Below are 18,101 nucleotides of genomic sequence, written 5' to 3' on the forward strand. Positions count from 1 at the left end.
CAAGCAGCTTTACTTTTAGTCAGAAAGTAAATTTCTCGCTGAAGATTAGCTACTTGAAATGAACTGAACTACTTCAGACGGTGAGCGGGTGTATCAAAGTATTCGCAGTACTTGTAACGATAAGTTTTCGGCTTGTACAAAATCACTTTTTGGCCAAACGATGACCTGTCCAAACTAGCTTCTGTCCTCGCGGTAACCTTGTCTTTACTAATTATTCGCGCGGTTCGAATTAACTATGTTAATCATGCCAGTCGTTAACCGTAGAGTTTGACTAATTTCTGTCCGTCCCTCGCCCACGGAGCGCATAAGGAGTCGGTCGGCTCTTCAGTCTCTGTGTTCGTTACCGCGTTCGTTCCGAGCTCTTTTATCCGCGGCGATGTAAAATTCAATCGGATCTCATCATCATCCGCCGAGCAACAACTCGCGCGCGGTGCGACCGTGAACTAAAAACAACGAACTGCCAGGATTTACTTCCATCCGGTCCCGCGAGCCAAACGAGCAATCAAGCGATCAAGTCAATATTTCGGGAAAAAAATATTTCTCAGATTTCCATGCGTCGTCACGCTTTTCTGCCTACGTGAGTTTATTTTCAATTCGTCAATATCGCCCGTGACTGACTATGGGAAAGATGCTGATTTGATTTGATCAATTCCATTTCTATCTCAAATTTGCCTCCCATTCACACGGTAATGTTGACTTTTATGAATGAATCATACGGCATGATACCATTGATTGAATACCATTTGTATTCCAACTGTTGTACAGAAAGTCTAAATTCACGAAGACTCGTTTTTTGCGACCGATCTCTTAGGATATTTACACATTTCGGTTTGGACTTTAAAGGTTATTCTGTGAATATATCTAATAAATTCGGGTTTCTTGTTGGGACATTCCGGTGTATGCACCACACCCAGTAAAACGTGAGAATTCGAATTGCATCGGTTATTCTGATAGGTGTTTAACAAGTGATAATCGTGCAGTAAACACCACGCCCAGGAATCCGTTCCAAACGACAGTGACAAGCAGTAATAGCCTCATTCGATCTTCATTTAAGATGCACTCGCGTCACTGGGTGCAAAACCGTCACCAGATGGCACCAGTTTTGAATGCAATCTAATCCAGTAAATATTTATCGTTGAGATGAAAGTGTTGTACAACAGTAGCGAGAAGAAATGACAACCAAAAATACTCTATATAATAACGACTGATCAATAAGAATTCTGATTTTGAAAAAAAGAACCCATATTGAGTTATATATGTTTGTATTTGTATATCCTTATAGAAAAATAAGTCAGGATGAATAAGATTATCTTATCTTACCTTAGTCGACAGAAACTTTCTGATGAAAAAATTTGAAAATGTCTCGTTCTAAACGAGAGGATCTTTGACTTATTGGTCAAGAAATAGATGGTCCACGTGACCTTTATATTTGCAGACGGTACACGCGTTAGCCTTGAGTTTCTTACGGTCCCGCACCCGACAGACGTCTGTGCCTCGGGGGTATCGACATAGTTTTGTCACAAATGAATACCATCTTGTCGAATGGCTTGTAGCGCAGTCAACGACAAATAGATCGATTTAGTCGAATTTGCCTTAAACACCATCCATATGAGTAAATAGTATGTGACAAATATCCTTTGGCCGATCATGAATTCGATATTGCGGAATAGTTCAAAAACTGGAAAAGTTTCTCTGAATGCTAACTTACTCGTTCGACCAAAGCCGCACCGTCCTCTGAGATTTCGACGGTCGCTTCTTCTGAGCTGCCGTTCATTTATGTTTCGACGACGATGCCGCTGTTACAAGAAACAAAACGCGGGCTCAAATAATTGAAAAACAAAAAGTGAGACGATTGCTTGGATATCGTGTTTGGACTAGGAAGAAAAAAGTTCAGATTGCCTTGTCAACGCATGAAGCCGACGCGTCGACGAGAAGAACAACGGAAAGACGATTGCGATGTGATTTGTAAGCTACAATGCGTACGTACTCGAAATGTCATAATAGCCGCGATCATTTTGGCCCGAATTAAACCAAACTCCGGTCAACAAATTTGGCCCGTGGCTTACTAAAATCTGCTTCTATACGTCACACTGTCGCGACATATCATCTATGACGGCACGAAAGAATGGTGGCTACTTGATCGGCCAGCTCTTAAAGGATGCCAAAGAGTGGACCATGTGGCTGGTATAACATCAAATCACTCACTATAATGTTTATTATGTCACGTTCTACGGTCGGGTCCTACAGTCCGTGTTGTAGTAAATCCTACAGTTCGTAGTTCATCGTTCAATCAAATAAACGCATAAATACAGATCATCATTTGTCTAAAACATGGGTTCGTCTGCGGGAATCGAAATCTGTGACAGAAACGGAAATGGTTGCTGCCTGATTTTTTCGCCCCGATGTTTCATTATCTGAACAGAAACAGAGCGTTTGTTACCGATAATGAACGTGTTTGTAGCGTATGCGAATTATCGGTCTAGTAACGACCCACTCATCCGAAAACGACGGAGCGCAACGAATCGGAGTAATACGCTTATAGCATCCTTTCACTTGTAACGCGTAACATTTTTTCGAGTGATTCTGAAACGCATATCGGGTATCATACCTGATATAACGGACTGGCAGATGTGGCGAAGGTTTTCCTAACGTTAAAAAAAACTTTGAGTTCTCTTCGTTTTTCGATTATATGTTGCACCTCTGCCTGATTAGTGCGCAGGTTAGTCGCTCCAATCAGATTGCCTGTTGTATAATCACGAGGCAAATTCGCGGACAGAGATTAAATAACCGGGGCTAAAATACAACGTGATTTCTGATTGGCTAATAACGATAATCCCTATTTCAAGATAAAAAGATAACGATTTTCGCATTTCACAATGGCGGCCATCTTGGAAAATGTCCGAACAACAGCAACTGTGCTGAATCAATCGGTGTCATTTAGTTCGTAAATAGTCGACTAACTCCGATAACCGAAGTTCTCCCAGAGGGTCGTTCCGTGGCAGAGTCTGGTGATGTCATTCGGTTCGAATCCCCGCTGAGGGAGGATTAAGATATCTGTTTTTTTTCTAATATTTGATAGTACTAGTTGAACGAGCGGGGTTTTTTAGTATTTTCATATTTAATTCAAGACAAACGCTGTACGCACAAACGCAGTTCATCGAAAAAGTTTGTTGAATGGTTTGAGTACCACTTGTTACCGATTCCGCTCGCTATCTCCTCAACGCACAGGTGGGATTCATATTTTTATATGAAGAAATAAACCGCTCTTTATATATGTTGAGTTCTAAAACTTATATCTGTTTTTCTGTTTAGCGGGGATATAACAATTTACGACCGACGGGTTTCTTATCTTCACTGTTGATAAAATACTGTTTACGCACAAAATGATTTATTTCCCTCCCCCCATCCACCCCACGCCCTCCCCCTAAACACGGTGCATTTCGTTGGCAGCGTCTCGGTTGATGGTAAGATTTAAGAAAGCTGCGCCTGTATGCGCTGCCGTTACTTAGGCCTTTCTCATCAAATCCCGATGGTCTATCTAAACTCTAAACAGGTCGATCAGTCTTTCACTTTTCTTTTTGGAATACAGATTGCCACTAAATTGCTACTAGATTGCCGCTGAATAAATAGGTAGGGTTTCAGCTATACTGACGGATGGAAAATCTCCGAATCTACGACGGGTTTTTTGAGACGCGAAAAGTAACCAGCAGCAGCCGTCATTTTTTTACCACGATTGCGTCATCAGTAATGGGAGTCTCGTTGCGCCGCTCAGACAGAATGATGATTCTCCGAAGTCCTTCCAATTATCGGACAAATTATCGCCCGTTGGCGCGTCTTCGAATTCTATTAGCGGGTCTTCAAACTGCCCGTGACCAGGGAGATGAAGCGAGGTGGCACCTCCGTGCTCTCTCACACGATGCCGCCAATCCAAGTTGAGAATAACGAGGCGTTCGAAAAAATCTCACGGATAGGGCTGGGTTCGGAAAGGTTAATCACCGCGGTATAGACCTTTCTCGCTGCTGATTAGAATTACCGTACCGAATCTGTGCCGCTAGCGAGAATAGGAAGATCGTGGGGTTTCGCCGTTGTTGAAATGAGTAGTAAACCCGCGCTCATCAGGCTGTCGGTGAGCGAGAAGCGGGCTATTTTTTTCGATATGATAAAAAAACAATCGGAAGAATCTCGAATAGCTTTCGTGAGATAACCGATAAAAATACGGCGTAAAACCTCGGTAAATAGCTACAGCGCAGCGATTTACCGGCAACCTGATTTATAAAGTGTTCATTCTATTTTCGAGATGGTTCAGACTTTCGAAGATGCATGGATTTCAGTTGTAAGAACGACTCGTGAACGAAAATGAAACTTCGTTAAAACTAATGTGTATACTGAGTTCCGCCGTGCGTCGATGACTATACGATGGATCGGAAGAAGCCTCTGAAAGAAGCGTTCCCATCAAACGGAAATTACCCCTATCTTCACGTAATACATTCGAATGATTAATTCACTGGGCGATATTGCACGAAGAAATTGGATTCACTATTTTTCAATAAGTTCGTTATAAATCTGTAACGAACCAGGTTAAAGTAATATCACTGCTTATAGCCAGGAACAGAGCGTCCTGGGGCCAGTTGCACAGTCGTGACTTAAGTCCAAAAGTGGTCGTAAATCTTTAGAGTGGTCTTAAGTTGTTAGATTGTCTATAGAACTAATTTGGTCTTAGACTTAGTCTTAAGTCTCAGCCATGACTATGCAACCGGCACCTGGTGACATATCTATAAAAAGGATCTTTTAGGTTAATTCCGAGTTCGTAACTCAGAATTAACTAGTTATTTTTAGTTAAAGGTGATTGCAGGCCTAGTTTCGGAAAAAAAATTACTATTTTTATAGGGAAAAGTAATTTTATGGAGGTGTATGCCGAAATTGTAACTTGGAATATACTAGTTTTCTTAATGGAAAGTGATTTGAAAAATTGAAAAATCACTTGTAACCGAGAAAACAAGTAATTCCGAGTTGCGAACTTGTTACGGCATGTACCGAAAAAAATGCGTAACTAAAAATCCACATTTCAGCAGATTTGTGGGGGATAAAGATTCCTTTGCGACCTTACGCACACGACGCAGGGAGGGAAACGCGGAACCCGGAGATGAATTCGCGTCCCGACTGCTCCCATTGTTGTTTCATTGTTATTAACTTCTCAGATCTCAAGGTTCGACCTATTTTTCTAGATTTTTTCCCGTTCGAATTTTTACACGGCACTCGGGGGGAAAAACGGGAAAACGCTCGTTGTTTTATTGGCCGAACAACTTCTTTCACGGTAACAACACTCTACAAGAGTGTTAGTTGGTTTATGTAATACACGGCCGGGGGGATTTCCTATACGGCTTTGAAGTTGTTCGTACGCCCGCACCGCGTTCAAACAGCTGGTGTTTGAAATATAATTGCATATCGATATAAACTTTCAGCGAGTTGCTTTCATCTCGAATTCATAATCAGCGCCGCATACCTTACGATAAACCGCTAGCGTTTAGAGTATACTGACCTTATACACGAAGACGAGAAGCGCGTTATTTTCTTAGTGGTACAGCGCGGTTGAAAGTCGCCACCTGTCCAATCCCACGGACTCAATCACTTCGTTTCAGCTAATAGGTCCCCATATTCGCATTTCGCTTCGGTCGCTTTTGTTGCTATATGTATTCTCAATGGAACTGAAACCCAACTGTCAACCGGATGATTCATTTTTGTTCGTCCCCTCGACGAGGAACATTAATTCTTGTTTTCTCACATGTCAGAATTCATGGAAAATCTATCGGAGACGATTCTCGGCGTCCTACGTAATAACGTTCACCTTTCGTGAAAAACGCATATACAAAAACCTCGTTTATAGCAATAGCTTGAAATTTCAGCAACTAAGAAACGTGTTACAAGACTAATTAGAATTGATACCTTGGATCGGCGGGGGTTCCACTGCTGCCTGCAGCTTAGCCATTGCGGGTGTAATTCGTCTGGAATACTTCGTAAAAGCTTTTTAAAACACGTTGGACAAAAATAAGCAAATCGTTGCTTCACCGCGAATAGCACTTCGTAGTTCAATAACAGACAACGCTGCCTTCTTTAGATTTCAGTAAATACCATGAACGGGTCAGAAAGCTAGTATCCCTCTCGCTATTACTTCCCTATTTTACGGCCTTATCGCGCTTTCTCGCTCACGATGGGATTAACGAGTTCATCTTAAAAACACCGGTCGTCTGGGAATTGAAATCTGTGACCCTAACACCGTCTTAACCAAATCATATTACGCCGAAGTAGACCCTACGGAGCGATAATAGTCTATAGCACGTTACGAGACCGTCGCATCGGACAAGCTAAGCCTTAAATCAATGGTGTAAACTAGCAACCAAGCCAGCTATTTATCGCCGCGTGTAAAGCGGAGGTGTTAGACTAATAGATAATATTTTGTAGATGCAGAAGGCTGTTTTCTAAGCTGTCATAATGGTTTCCGCGCAATTGCATTTCATTTTGCACGATAGTAGGCTGCTGGGCTTCTGAAATTGGCAGATAGATTCTTTCCGATTATGAACATTAGGGAAAAAATGATACGCGAATAACTGCATAGTCACTGCACGCACACAAAAACTCTGCCTAATGGGTATGCGTCTCGTAAATTAATGGCTTATTTCACGGAAAATATACCTGATTTTTACCGGATTGTTTACTGCGCTGCGGCTCTGATAGTGACGTCAGCAAATGACGTAGGTGCCTCGCATCGCCCTCTGGAGGTGAATCGATAAACTAAAGATGATATTATGTTTTTTGGTAAACGAGACGGTTTTTAACACTAGATTTCGCGATTTTTCTTTGATGACCGGACGCCGCCGCCTTTTCTCATCTCCTTTTTGATGGTCGGTTGTATTTTGTTTAAAGCAAACCTCTTGTTCCGGAATCTGGAAGTGATAGAATACCCCGGATGTTATGTCGGCCTGGTTGTTGTCGCACAAGTCACGCCCCGACGCATAGCCTTCGTTAACGAATAACAATTTTTTTTCTTTATTTCTTTCATTTAGTAACAAGCATAACAAACAGCAACGAAATAACACCCGTGTGGAACAGTATAGTAAAAAGTGCTTTTAACCAATACGCCTATCATTATCGATTATTAAAGCATTTGCATTCTATTCGAAATTTCGAAACTTTAAACGTCATAATCAGTTTTAGAATACCAAAGAACAAGTGACTCGATACCAAAATCGTGAAAATCGGACATCAATATATTTTTCAATATTTTCCCACAAGGGCTGCGGTTATCTCGGATTTTGGGGTTTTGATGAAAACGCCCAAGTGTGCCAGTTTGGTGCTCATCAGATTTGGATCCAGCACCCCAAAATCTATTAGAAACAGCAAAAAACTGACTAGATTTTTAAAAAACGAGGTTCAGCCAAAAAAACGAGGTTTTATCTCTTGAACTAAAACATCTTTTCTGAATCCCTGCGTCGTTCTGCGATTGCACGTCCGAATCTGCAAGAGATGAGATCTACACGCCGTGACCAGTCTGCAAAAAACGAATTCCTTATACGGATTGAATAATCTCTAACACAATCTAGGACCGTCTGACTTCCCCGTCTAATTGCATTCGGTGTCTTCCATTCCATCTCCCCGTGTAAATATATATAAAACAGCTAAGCTGTCACACACGAATTTCATGTCATTTCGCATTTCATAATCGATCCTTTTAAGTCATTGGGCGGCGCGCGGATTCGTCTGGTTTTCCTTCTCGCGCTCATTGTACCCCGTCGATCCTAAACCAGACACGTATGTTATATATACACGTGAGATTGTTTTCGATGTAACTAATCCTCCGACTGGTTCGCGACACATTTCTAAAAAGTTCTATGCGGCGATGCGTGCAGTAATCTGTCTGAAGTCATTACCGAGATACGTAATTCAAATCTGGACTCGCGGGGATCGTTTCCTGTGTAATATTCGTCTGCCGAAACGAAATTATCGAGAGAAATAAACATACATCGATTTGATTATCAACGTTAAAACAAGTCCTTTATACCATAGTTGACGCCAGTAGTTCCCCAAAGTTCGATGTTCCCCAAAGGTGTTCTGGCAATGTTCCGACATATTGTTCCGGAGTTCCAGAAGTATGTTCCCAAAAGGTGTTCTTTCAATGTTCCCACATGCGTTCTATGATTTAAGAATTCCAAAAGTCTACTCAAATGAAAATGTTCTAAGGAGTGTTCAAAATATTTTCTTACTTTTTACAGTGGTAGTTTCAAACATTTTTCCTCATATCTCATTATAATCATTATTATTTTTATCATTAATAATCATCATCATTATTATTGCCACTTATTGTTATTATCATCTATCATAAACCTTTTTTTCAAGGGGCCTAAACGCCGAAATGATTGTAGCAGCCTTTATGAAATAGATGTGATATTTTAAGCGCTATATTTGCACAAAGAAAGAGAATAAGCTTTAACATTGTATGAATGATATATATATATATATATATATATATATATATATATATATATATATATATATATATATATATATATATATATATATATATATATATATATATATATATATATATATATATATATATATATATATATATATATATATATATATATATATATATAATTTATAAAAACACCTAGTACAGTAAAATGAAGTTAATTGATAATATTAATTGATGTATCAAAAGAATTTTTCGATTTTCGATGTTATTTCTTTTAGAAATTTCCCTCGTTCAATTTCAGACATAACAGAAGGTTATCTCGCCGTATGCGCTACCTATCTACTCTTCTGAGCGGTAATCGACAGCGGAAAAATCTAATCCATTTGGCTTTTAATATCCTGCCCCGCAGACATACTCGTAAATCTAAACCAAAACTTATATCCAACGCGTATATTATTCTTTATCATCCCATATTCAGTTAAAACTACTTTTAGTACGGACCTCGAGTGCAGCGGTGAAATCATCATCCGAAAGTCGATTTATATAAATCTAGCAGAATTATCAACCTCATTGCAGCGATCTCGAAAATATAAATCTAGAAAATTTCAATTGAATTAAATCTCTAGTCTAGGCAGTATATCAAAATTCTGTCCCCGCAATAACATTAAGTATCGGGCTTTGAAATATATATTCGTGTGAAATGTTTGAATAATTTATCGTTTTCCACGACGAGAGATAAAGGGAATATTTTTATTAAGGGTTGAATAGTTATGAGGCCGCCTCGAGAAAGCTCATAACTTGTTTTCGATCGTCGAAGTATATAAGAAGCTACCGTTCTATGATACCGACGCGTTCTCGGACTTGGGAAACTTTGAAGTTTTCGTGTCAGGAAAAAGTCTCGTGTCCAGATGTATTCGGCCGAGTTTGGAATAATCTTACTATTGTTTTGCGGGATTTTCCCATCCGTACTTACACAGTATAAGAGACCAAGTAAGATTTAATCGATCGAATCGGATCGAAAGCAAAGATTAATTCTTTAACAATAGTTACCATAAAGTAGCATTTATCGATAACATTGCTACTAAATAATACAGTTTCTAATATACCGTGGTTACAAAAGCTTAACCCTTTAAACTAAAAACCATATTGTAACAAAAAACTCGTTTAAAAGTTTGTTGACGGCTTGAAAAGTAACACGAATGTATTTCTAGACATTGTCTATGAATATATATGAATAATATATACTCAAATTATTTTGATTTTGGATATATCGACAATTGATCAGTCTAACCCCAATATTGATAACAATATTGAAACACCAATATTGATGACTTCGACTCACACAGAACCCGTGAAATAATACACGTAAATCAATATACATAAATTTTTATAACCAAAGGTTTTGATAAAAAGAAATTTTGCCCATTTGGATTTGAAAACGTAGACAGATCTTTGGAATTAGGAAATAAATTGGGTGGAAAATGGTCATGTATTTCGAATTAAGTTAGATAATTAATCAGTTATTGACATATGATACTAAATTATTGGCCTTTCTCGTTTTTATTCATTGATGTTTTGTTTTTTTTTTTTGGGAAGAAATTGAGTTCACAACCGGTAATACGATCACACCCGGGTTGGCTAAAATCGACGAAAACAGTAAAGCCGTAGTGGAACTTTACAACTTCAGCACCGCGGTTACCGCCGGTGAACCTTTGATGTACTACTGCACAGTGAATCCGGCAGATGGCAACTTCCAATTCACATTTGAGGGTAAGTTATTCATTTCTCGCTATTTTCAAATACGAGAACGTCGTCCATTTAAGGGGCATACACGTGGCGCCATTGTTGGGCAATTACGGGACATGATAACAGCAAAAACCATCAAGCCATTTCTAGATCGACTACTAGATTTTAAATCTTATTCTTTAATACAATTAGAGCTATATTTTCAATGCGCTAAGTAAACGACATGGTTCGGTCGCCCAAAATTACTATAAACATAGGGATGTAAAAACTTATGGGTAAATCATCTCAATATTTGCACATAGGAATATAGAAACTAGTGGAACCTATCATTTGAATATTTGAATAGCCTAGATATGGGGATGTAGAAACGTTCGAGTGTTTTGTATCAAGGGGAATTAGAAACTGCTGGGATCGTCGTGTAATCAAACATAACTAATGATCGGGTTTGAGAAGTAAAATGGGACCCATCTTGTAAATCACTTATCTTCTTTGCTTCGTTACGTATGTCTAAAAAATCGCATGCTTTACATGAACAAGCTCTCGGGCGGGATTATGTGGGGATGTAGAAACCCCAGAGATCGTCCGTATCAACGGGATTTAGAAACTTCTACGATCTGCCCCCGCTTTATTTTCAGACGGGATTCTATCGACCGTCGGAGCGAACGACGATTTCAACTACGAGAGAACGACTGAATATGAAATAATCGTTTACGGCGCCGACGGGTTGAAAGACAATAGCGGTTCCACAACAGTAACCGTCTCTATCAATGACGTCAATGAACCTCCGACATTGGACAATGTTCCCGCTACGATCATGTTCTATGAAAACTTCCCCATCGATAATGGCCCTGAGTTCAGAATCATTTATACGGTAGGAATTTTTTATCATTAAATCTATTCTTGAGTCTTCGGTTTAGCGAATGACATCATTGTAGCCTAAGGTTATTTATTTACATGATTTCAGTACGTCACATAGGTCGCCATGCAAGCGGCTAGCTGAAATAACAAGAAAATTAACTTGAAAGTTTATTGATACCTTGAAAAATAACACACATATTGCTTATTACTGTCGACAATAAATAATATAAGATAAATAATACAATATTAAAGATCAATAAAGTTATTTTGGATTTGAACATCTATCATTGAATGAATTGACCGACAACCAGTCTAGACCCGATATATTGATGAAAGGAAAGCTATGAAATGTATCTAATTACAAAATAAACGCCAAAATTCACATTATTTATGTTACATTATTCATTTGTTATTTTGAAACACCTATATTGATGACGTAGTGCACATCGTCTCACACAGAACCCATAAATAACGCATGCTAGGTATCAATGTATATAGACATTATTGTAACGGTTTTTACGGCGTCCAAATTTAAGAGAACGAAAAATTTTACGTTCAATGAACATAAAGGATGTTTTTCTTTAATAAACATTGAATGAGTGAAGGAATCATTTTCGTCCAAAATACAAACAGGTGAAATGTTCGGATCCGGACACGACAGCAACTGACAACACATGGAAGACTTTTACTTATCACATGGACACGGTTATACCTAAACGTCGCAGTAATCCTTACGATGACGTATTCCTGTTAGAACCGGCGAGTGAGTATATTCAATTTGAATTTTGACCCGAAACCTATCACCGTAATCTAATATATCTAGCAGTACGTGGCATAAACTTTTAGCCGGTCCCATAGTTAAAACGGTTATGGACTTTTAACGAACAACTTATGACTTATGACTTTTTGAACTGGCCAACAAGAGTGAATCGAGCATGTCCGCCCCCACAGGGAGTGAAGACACCCTTTTTATTTTGCTTATGTATATCTATAACTTGATGAAGTTCCAAATACATTATTTTTTTTTTTTTTTTTTTTTTATTACACAATAATGCAAAGATTTAGAAAAGTGAATTATTTACCAGCAGTATCCACCAAACACCTCAAAATCTAAAAAATAAAAAAATCCCTGTTAAGAAATTATTATATTTTCAAAGCTGGAATATTGCGGATGAAAAAATCGCCGAACCACGAGGTCTACGACCGATACCATTTCATATTCTGGTGCACGGACGGTGCAGGTTTGTCGAGCAGTCGACACGGATTGAATCTAGACATAGCTAACGTTAACGAATCGCCGTGGTTCAACGTGTCCTCGGCGCCTTACTTTAGCATGTACCACGGCGCCGAAACTTACTCGTGCGAGATATTCGAAGAATCGGTACGTGATCCATAACGGTATTTACAAAAAAGAAAAGCTGAAAAATATCAAAATGATAAACAAACCTGCAGCGAATTCAATGTTCGAACGTGTAGAAAATCTCACCATCAGAGAAAAGAAAATCAGTTTCGAAAAGTAGAGTACGTCACGTTAGTCTAACAGTCACGTTGAATAAGATATTGAAACTCTTTTTTGGTGCTAAACGAACCATCTGAATCGTAGAATCGTATTTGTCGCCACTGAAAAAAATTTGGATCGCCAAAACGATTGCTTAATCGATGCAAACAGTAAATGTCGAAAGATTACGAAAGGACTCTCGACCCGACCGTTAATTCGAAATGTTTTCATTCGATATTTCTAGCCTATAGGCATGCAGCTTCCCATTCCACCAATCACAGCCTACGACGAGGACTTCAACGACGTGTTGACCTATCAACTCGAAGGTCGGGATCACTGGTTCTTCGAGGTCAGATCGATAAACGGGAGTGCGCACATTTTCGTGAAGAAGCGTATTGATTTTGAATCTCGGGATCCACGCCTTACCACTCCATTCGTTCAGACATCTTCGTGGACAATAACACTAAGTAAGTCGATTACTAAAACACGAGTTTCTAGTTCAAAAATATATAGTTCGGTGCGATCGATTGATCCGCACGCTCATTCCCCTTAAAAACCGTGGTTTTAATCATTTTCTAAAACAGATATACTGGGATAAATCTCTATAACCTACTTAATAAAAAGCGTACCCAAATACTTGCATTGATTGCAGGTAAATAATGAATGCAATTTTCAATCAGGAAACAACAACCGTTTTGTAATGATTTTGAGATAAGAGGATACTAGTGGATCAGCCACGTTAACCTGGCGTTGAATCAGTGTAAAGAAAAATAGTACTTAGATGGTTAACTTGATTTTATTAGAAGTACGAGCTTTCAATACTGTTGTATGGTAGCTTCATTGGATGAACTGATAAAGCTACCATACTCTAGTAGCGAAAGCTCTTACTTTTGATAAAATGCAGATAATCTTCATGTACTTCTATTCGTCTGTTTACTGATTCATCATAATTTCCATAAAAGTAGATAAAGTGAATTTCTGAAAATATTTCCAGTCGTATCAGCTTACGATAAGCGACTATTCCGGACACTGGACACGGATAAAGATGGCACTCCTGGTTATCAGAACAATGATGTAGACAAAGCGAGTTGGTTAGAGGTTAAAGTTCAGGTATACGACATAAACGATAACCTTCCCGAATGTGCGCCGACCTATTACGAAGCGACCATCGCCGAGAACACGCCCGTCGATACCAGTATTCTGACCATCTCTTGTACAGATATCGACTACGATAAACAAATTGCCTACACCGTCAACGGTAGCGAATTGGCTGTGAAATACTTCTGGGTGGACAGCCAGAACCCGGAGGGTATCCTCAAGACGAAAGGCCCGGCAGATTATGAGAAGGCTAGGTCGGTGTTGTTTTACGTGTACGCTTACCAGGGGCTGTACCCGAATCGAACGTGGACCAACGTCACGGTTCGGATACACATAACTCCGATTAACGACAAGAAGCCAGTTTTCAAGAAACAATTTTACAATTTCGAGATTCGATATGACGCTGATGTGGGGACATCAGTCGGTCGCGTGTCGGCAAGTGACGATGATACAGGTAGGATCGAAAATGAATAAGACGAATTGAAATCAGATCTCAAAAGTGAAATAGATTCATTTTTTCGCAAGGACTGACGGAACTTGGCTATTAGCTTAAGTTTAACTTAAAGTCTTAGAGCTAACATTAAAACATTTTATCAAGCTAATATTTGGGAGGGCTTCTGTATCCCCCTCATCGCCGAAGGTCCGCCCTGATCCGACTCAAAGAAAATTTGAGCATCGATTGGGCATGCTTGCATACTGACTTGGTTTGGGGCGAAATGTCACGAAAACGAAGCAATATTCAGATGGTAAGGATATAAAAGTTGATTTCTACGTTACGTTTTTAGGTACTGCGGCGTTACTCAGTTATCACTGGGTTTCGAAGAATACGTTATTCAAGATGGCCGCCCACGAAGGTATCATTTTCACTTTGAAAAAACTGGAAACCTCGAAAACGTACATTTATCACGCGCACGCCAAGGATAACGACTTTCCAGCGAAATACAGCGAGTAAAGACTGTTTAATTAATGCATTTGAATCGGTTTCGTGCAAATCTTTTTATAGAAATCTTTTCTACCAATCATGATTTTTTTGTTTTGCCCGTCTTGATTTTCATTCTAATAACTTGTAAAAGTTATGTTCATTTAGTGATTTGCAAAAAAGTTATTCTTTCATTTCTTCCATCATTCAAAATCAAACACATCAAAAAATTCATCCCCTTTTCAAATGTTTTTTTTCTGCAGTTTATCCTAGGTTTTATTTGGTTAAAAAAAACTTATTTCAAGAAAACTTATCCCTTCGCCCTCCCATTTTACTTAAATCCAAGCTCCAAGTAATTGAAAGGCCTTAGATACTATAGTCTACAAAACTAGACATCTTAATTTAGAATTTCGTTTTCAAATTCATTTTCGAATTATTCGCGTGTATATTTCCAGGCATATAGGTATTCGTATAGACACGTTTAACCCTGCGCCGTATATGGTGGACTTCGTTGTGGCACAGCCGTTGAGTTATTTCAACGAGACGATCATCGAAGAATTTGAAGCCGCTATCACATCGGCGTGTCCTCCATGCGTCGGGCGTGTTTCCAGCACGCGAGTAGACGCCAGCGATCCTTCGGCGTGAGTATAGTACTGAACTAGTGTTCTAGAAAAATTTCATCATTGCCAAAGGGCCGTATTAGGATTTACCTGTCAGACACAGCTTAAAGCGTATTTCTATTGGAAGCTGGCTCCAGGTTCCGGGAGCCAGCTTCACAGGGGTTAAAAAAAATTGATACCTTGTTCCTCCTTTCTGCTGAACTTGAAAGCTGACCCGGCCGGCGGCCTGTCTACCCTGCTCATTACTTTTTTTCAATCAAGCTAGCCATAAGAGATCCGGCACCTATGCAAGTGAACTGATTACAACAAATTATATCGTGGTTTACAAAATGACCAGGCCGATTAAGAAAGACCAGGTATCATTTTATCTATCCTTACATGTTTTGCAGGACGGTCGTGTCGGTTTACGCTCTGAAAGACGCCACGACCGAATCGTACGCCAACATCGATCAGCCGAAATACTATCTCAGTCGACCGGAAATGCTCGAAATATTCAGCGTCAATTCCGAAGGTCAACCTTCAACTGCAGTCGCCCTGACGACGTTCCATAAATTCCCCGTGATTTCGGTTAGTATCGATAGACTGTGCAAAAACTATCTCGGTCTACAATTCAGTATCCAGTTGCTCACTATTAACTACGAATAATATGAATTATATGAATAAGTTCATTTTCAATGAGATAACTCTGGAGTCAATAACGAGACGAGTAGTACTATATACGTACCTACCGTACATGTAGCAAAAGCTCGTGCGTCAAATAAATAGTTAATCAATATAGAAATCCTAAACCCGGTTAACTCGGCTACTCTACGAATCTCCTCTTGAGTCTAATGATAAAAGAAATCGCCACCTTTCTAAAGATTCATAGGTGTAAATTTTGTGCCAAAAGAGGGATGGACGATATTTAATCGCTCTAGAGGTTTTAGTTTAAAAAATGTTAAAATCTGTCCAACAATGCGGGAACCGCGGGACCGCCTCAAAATTGCGCCTGGTAAATTGGAAACTTTTTTTATTTCTAAAAGCCCTAATCTAAAAGTGTACATTATTTACCCACACAGGTGAAACCGCAAGCCGGACCAGATATGACCGCTTCGGAATGGTTACTGAACACGCACGGCGGTAGATTCATAATCACGCTGTTGAGTCTGATCGCCCTGGCCTTATTACTTACTGCTCTGGTCTACCTGCTGAAGTGGTTAATACCACTGTGCAAGGAAATCAACTGCGCCAAATGCAATTGCCCGAAACTAAATTGTGATTGTTGCAAAAGGTCAGTCATTCGTGTTTCTTAGATGTTTTCGCTCGGCGGTGAAGACCATTAGAAAAGTAATCAGTGCATTCGACATTTCGTCTTTTTCAGACCTGCTTCACCACCTCCGAAAAAGATCGCGCATCCAGACGGGGACGTCAACGTAATGGACTTCCGCTATAAAGACGCGCCACTAGTGCCACCTACCGTGCTCAAACCGACTACGGCGTGATTTATAAAATCAGAGAGCCGTGAAAACTTTGGTGTTGAATAATTCGATCGAAAAAAACCGCTTATTGCTAATAGAATATATACCAAACGAAGCTTCAATTTGCGGAGGGACCCAAGAAGAAAATTGATATTAAACCTTTGAAAAATATGTGAAAAGTAGTGTCTTTCTTTTTTGTAAATGATAAATGTACATATGATGTGTTAAACTATGACTTGTAACATCGGCTCTTACAGTACTACAGAATGTCTAGAAAGTATGGACTGGCTTGATGAACGATTACCACCTTCATTATAGATGTTTGTATAAATTTTTAGGTTCAATTTTCAACACCATTCACCTGACGAAGAATGCTAGAATAAGGATTATATTTAGGCTTTCCTTGTAAATGCATACGGTGTTTACAATATAGGTCGACTTCCGACCGTTATAGAAATAAATAAATTTATTTTCAAATTCCGTAAATCTGCAAAAGGCCCTTTAGAATAAACTGTTTTGTGCGACGATAATTCGGTCTACGCAGTATGTATTTTATGATGGACGTTTAGTACGTCAGAATGCTACACTCGCATAATGATACATCTAATTGATTCCCACGTGCGTCATAAATTTGTCCGGGTCTGTGGGAAATTCGCCATGAAATATGACAATAGAACGTGTCCGCAGGAGAAAGGCGCGCTGACAACCGTAAAGTAAACGGCGCAATCTACGTAAACTTCTGTAAAGCCGTAATCAACCAACCGCGTAAAAAGCGAGAGTAAAATATACACTTGGATTTTTCCTCGACAAAAATGAGCTACCGTTTTGATTCACGTGCACGTATGTTTTTCAATATGATCACGTGAAAACCTGAAAATGTTGCAATCGACAAAATAGATTTTTAAATCCGTCTGAGGATTCTGCAATGTTCTATTTATACGAATAAAACCATTTAATTTGCGAATAAAATCTTTAAAAATCCTTTCAGCACTGTCTTGGCTGCATATTATAATGACGAATGGTTGCTTCGTACAGATATTGGCCGTTGAAGAGATAGAATACACGACAAAGATCCTATACGACGATATCTTCAAAGAATGTATCAAATTTCTTAAGTTGATACTCGTAAATAGTCACGTACTAAACGGATGACCCGTACGATAGAGCTATATTGAAATGAAAATTAAAATATCTCAGGTGAAACGTGAGAAATCGTTTCGGAAGCTTGTTGCGTTTTCGAATCGACGATAGATGACATCAAACGTAAAGACACTGACAACTTTGTACGGTCTCTCGCCGGTAGAACAATCAATACGCATACCGTCGCAAGCCATTAACCGTCGACACAAAGGCAGATAAATGCAGTATATTAACCTAGGTCTGTTCTGGATGATATGAATATTGTATTATTGCCGGCGTGGCAGAGCGCTGTTTT

The 18,101-nt window shown here is 39.3% G+C and overlaps 1 protein-coding gene across 1 annotated transcript; it reads left to right on the forward strand.

The window, feature by feature from the left end:
- The first annotated feature begins 9,286 nt into the window (after nucleotides 1-9,286).
- On the forward strand, nucleotides 9,287-17,625 carry LOC141909065 (protocadherin-like wing polarity protein stan). The gene is made up of 12 exons (XM_074799403.1): nucleotides 9,287-9,460; nucleotides 10,067-10,240; nucleotides 10,852-11,087; nucleotides 11,708-11,837; nucleotides 12,232-12,455; nucleotides 12,817-13,039; nucleotides 13,567-14,124; nucleotides 14,456-14,618; nucleotides 15,045-15,230; nucleotides 15,599-15,776; nucleotides 16,268-16,479; nucleotides 16,570-17,625. Exons 1-12 carry the CDS (start codon nucleotides 9,379-9,381, stop codon nucleotides 16,688-16,690), a joined length of 2,487 nt encoding a protein of 828 aa, XP_074655504.1. The 5' UTR covers nucleotides 9,287-9,378; the 3' UTR covers nucleotides 16,691-17,625.
- The last annotated feature ends 476 nt before the right edge of the window (nucleotides 17,626-18,101 follow it).

This window comes from Tubulanus polymorphus, chromosome 7, assembly GCF_964204645.1.
Source record: "Tubulanus polymorphus chromosome 7, tnTubPoly1.2, whole genome shotgun sequence".
NCBI classification, from domain to species: Eukaryota; Metazoa; Nemertea; class Palaeonemertea; order Tubulaniformes; family Tubulanidae; genus Tubulanus; species Tubulanus polymorphus.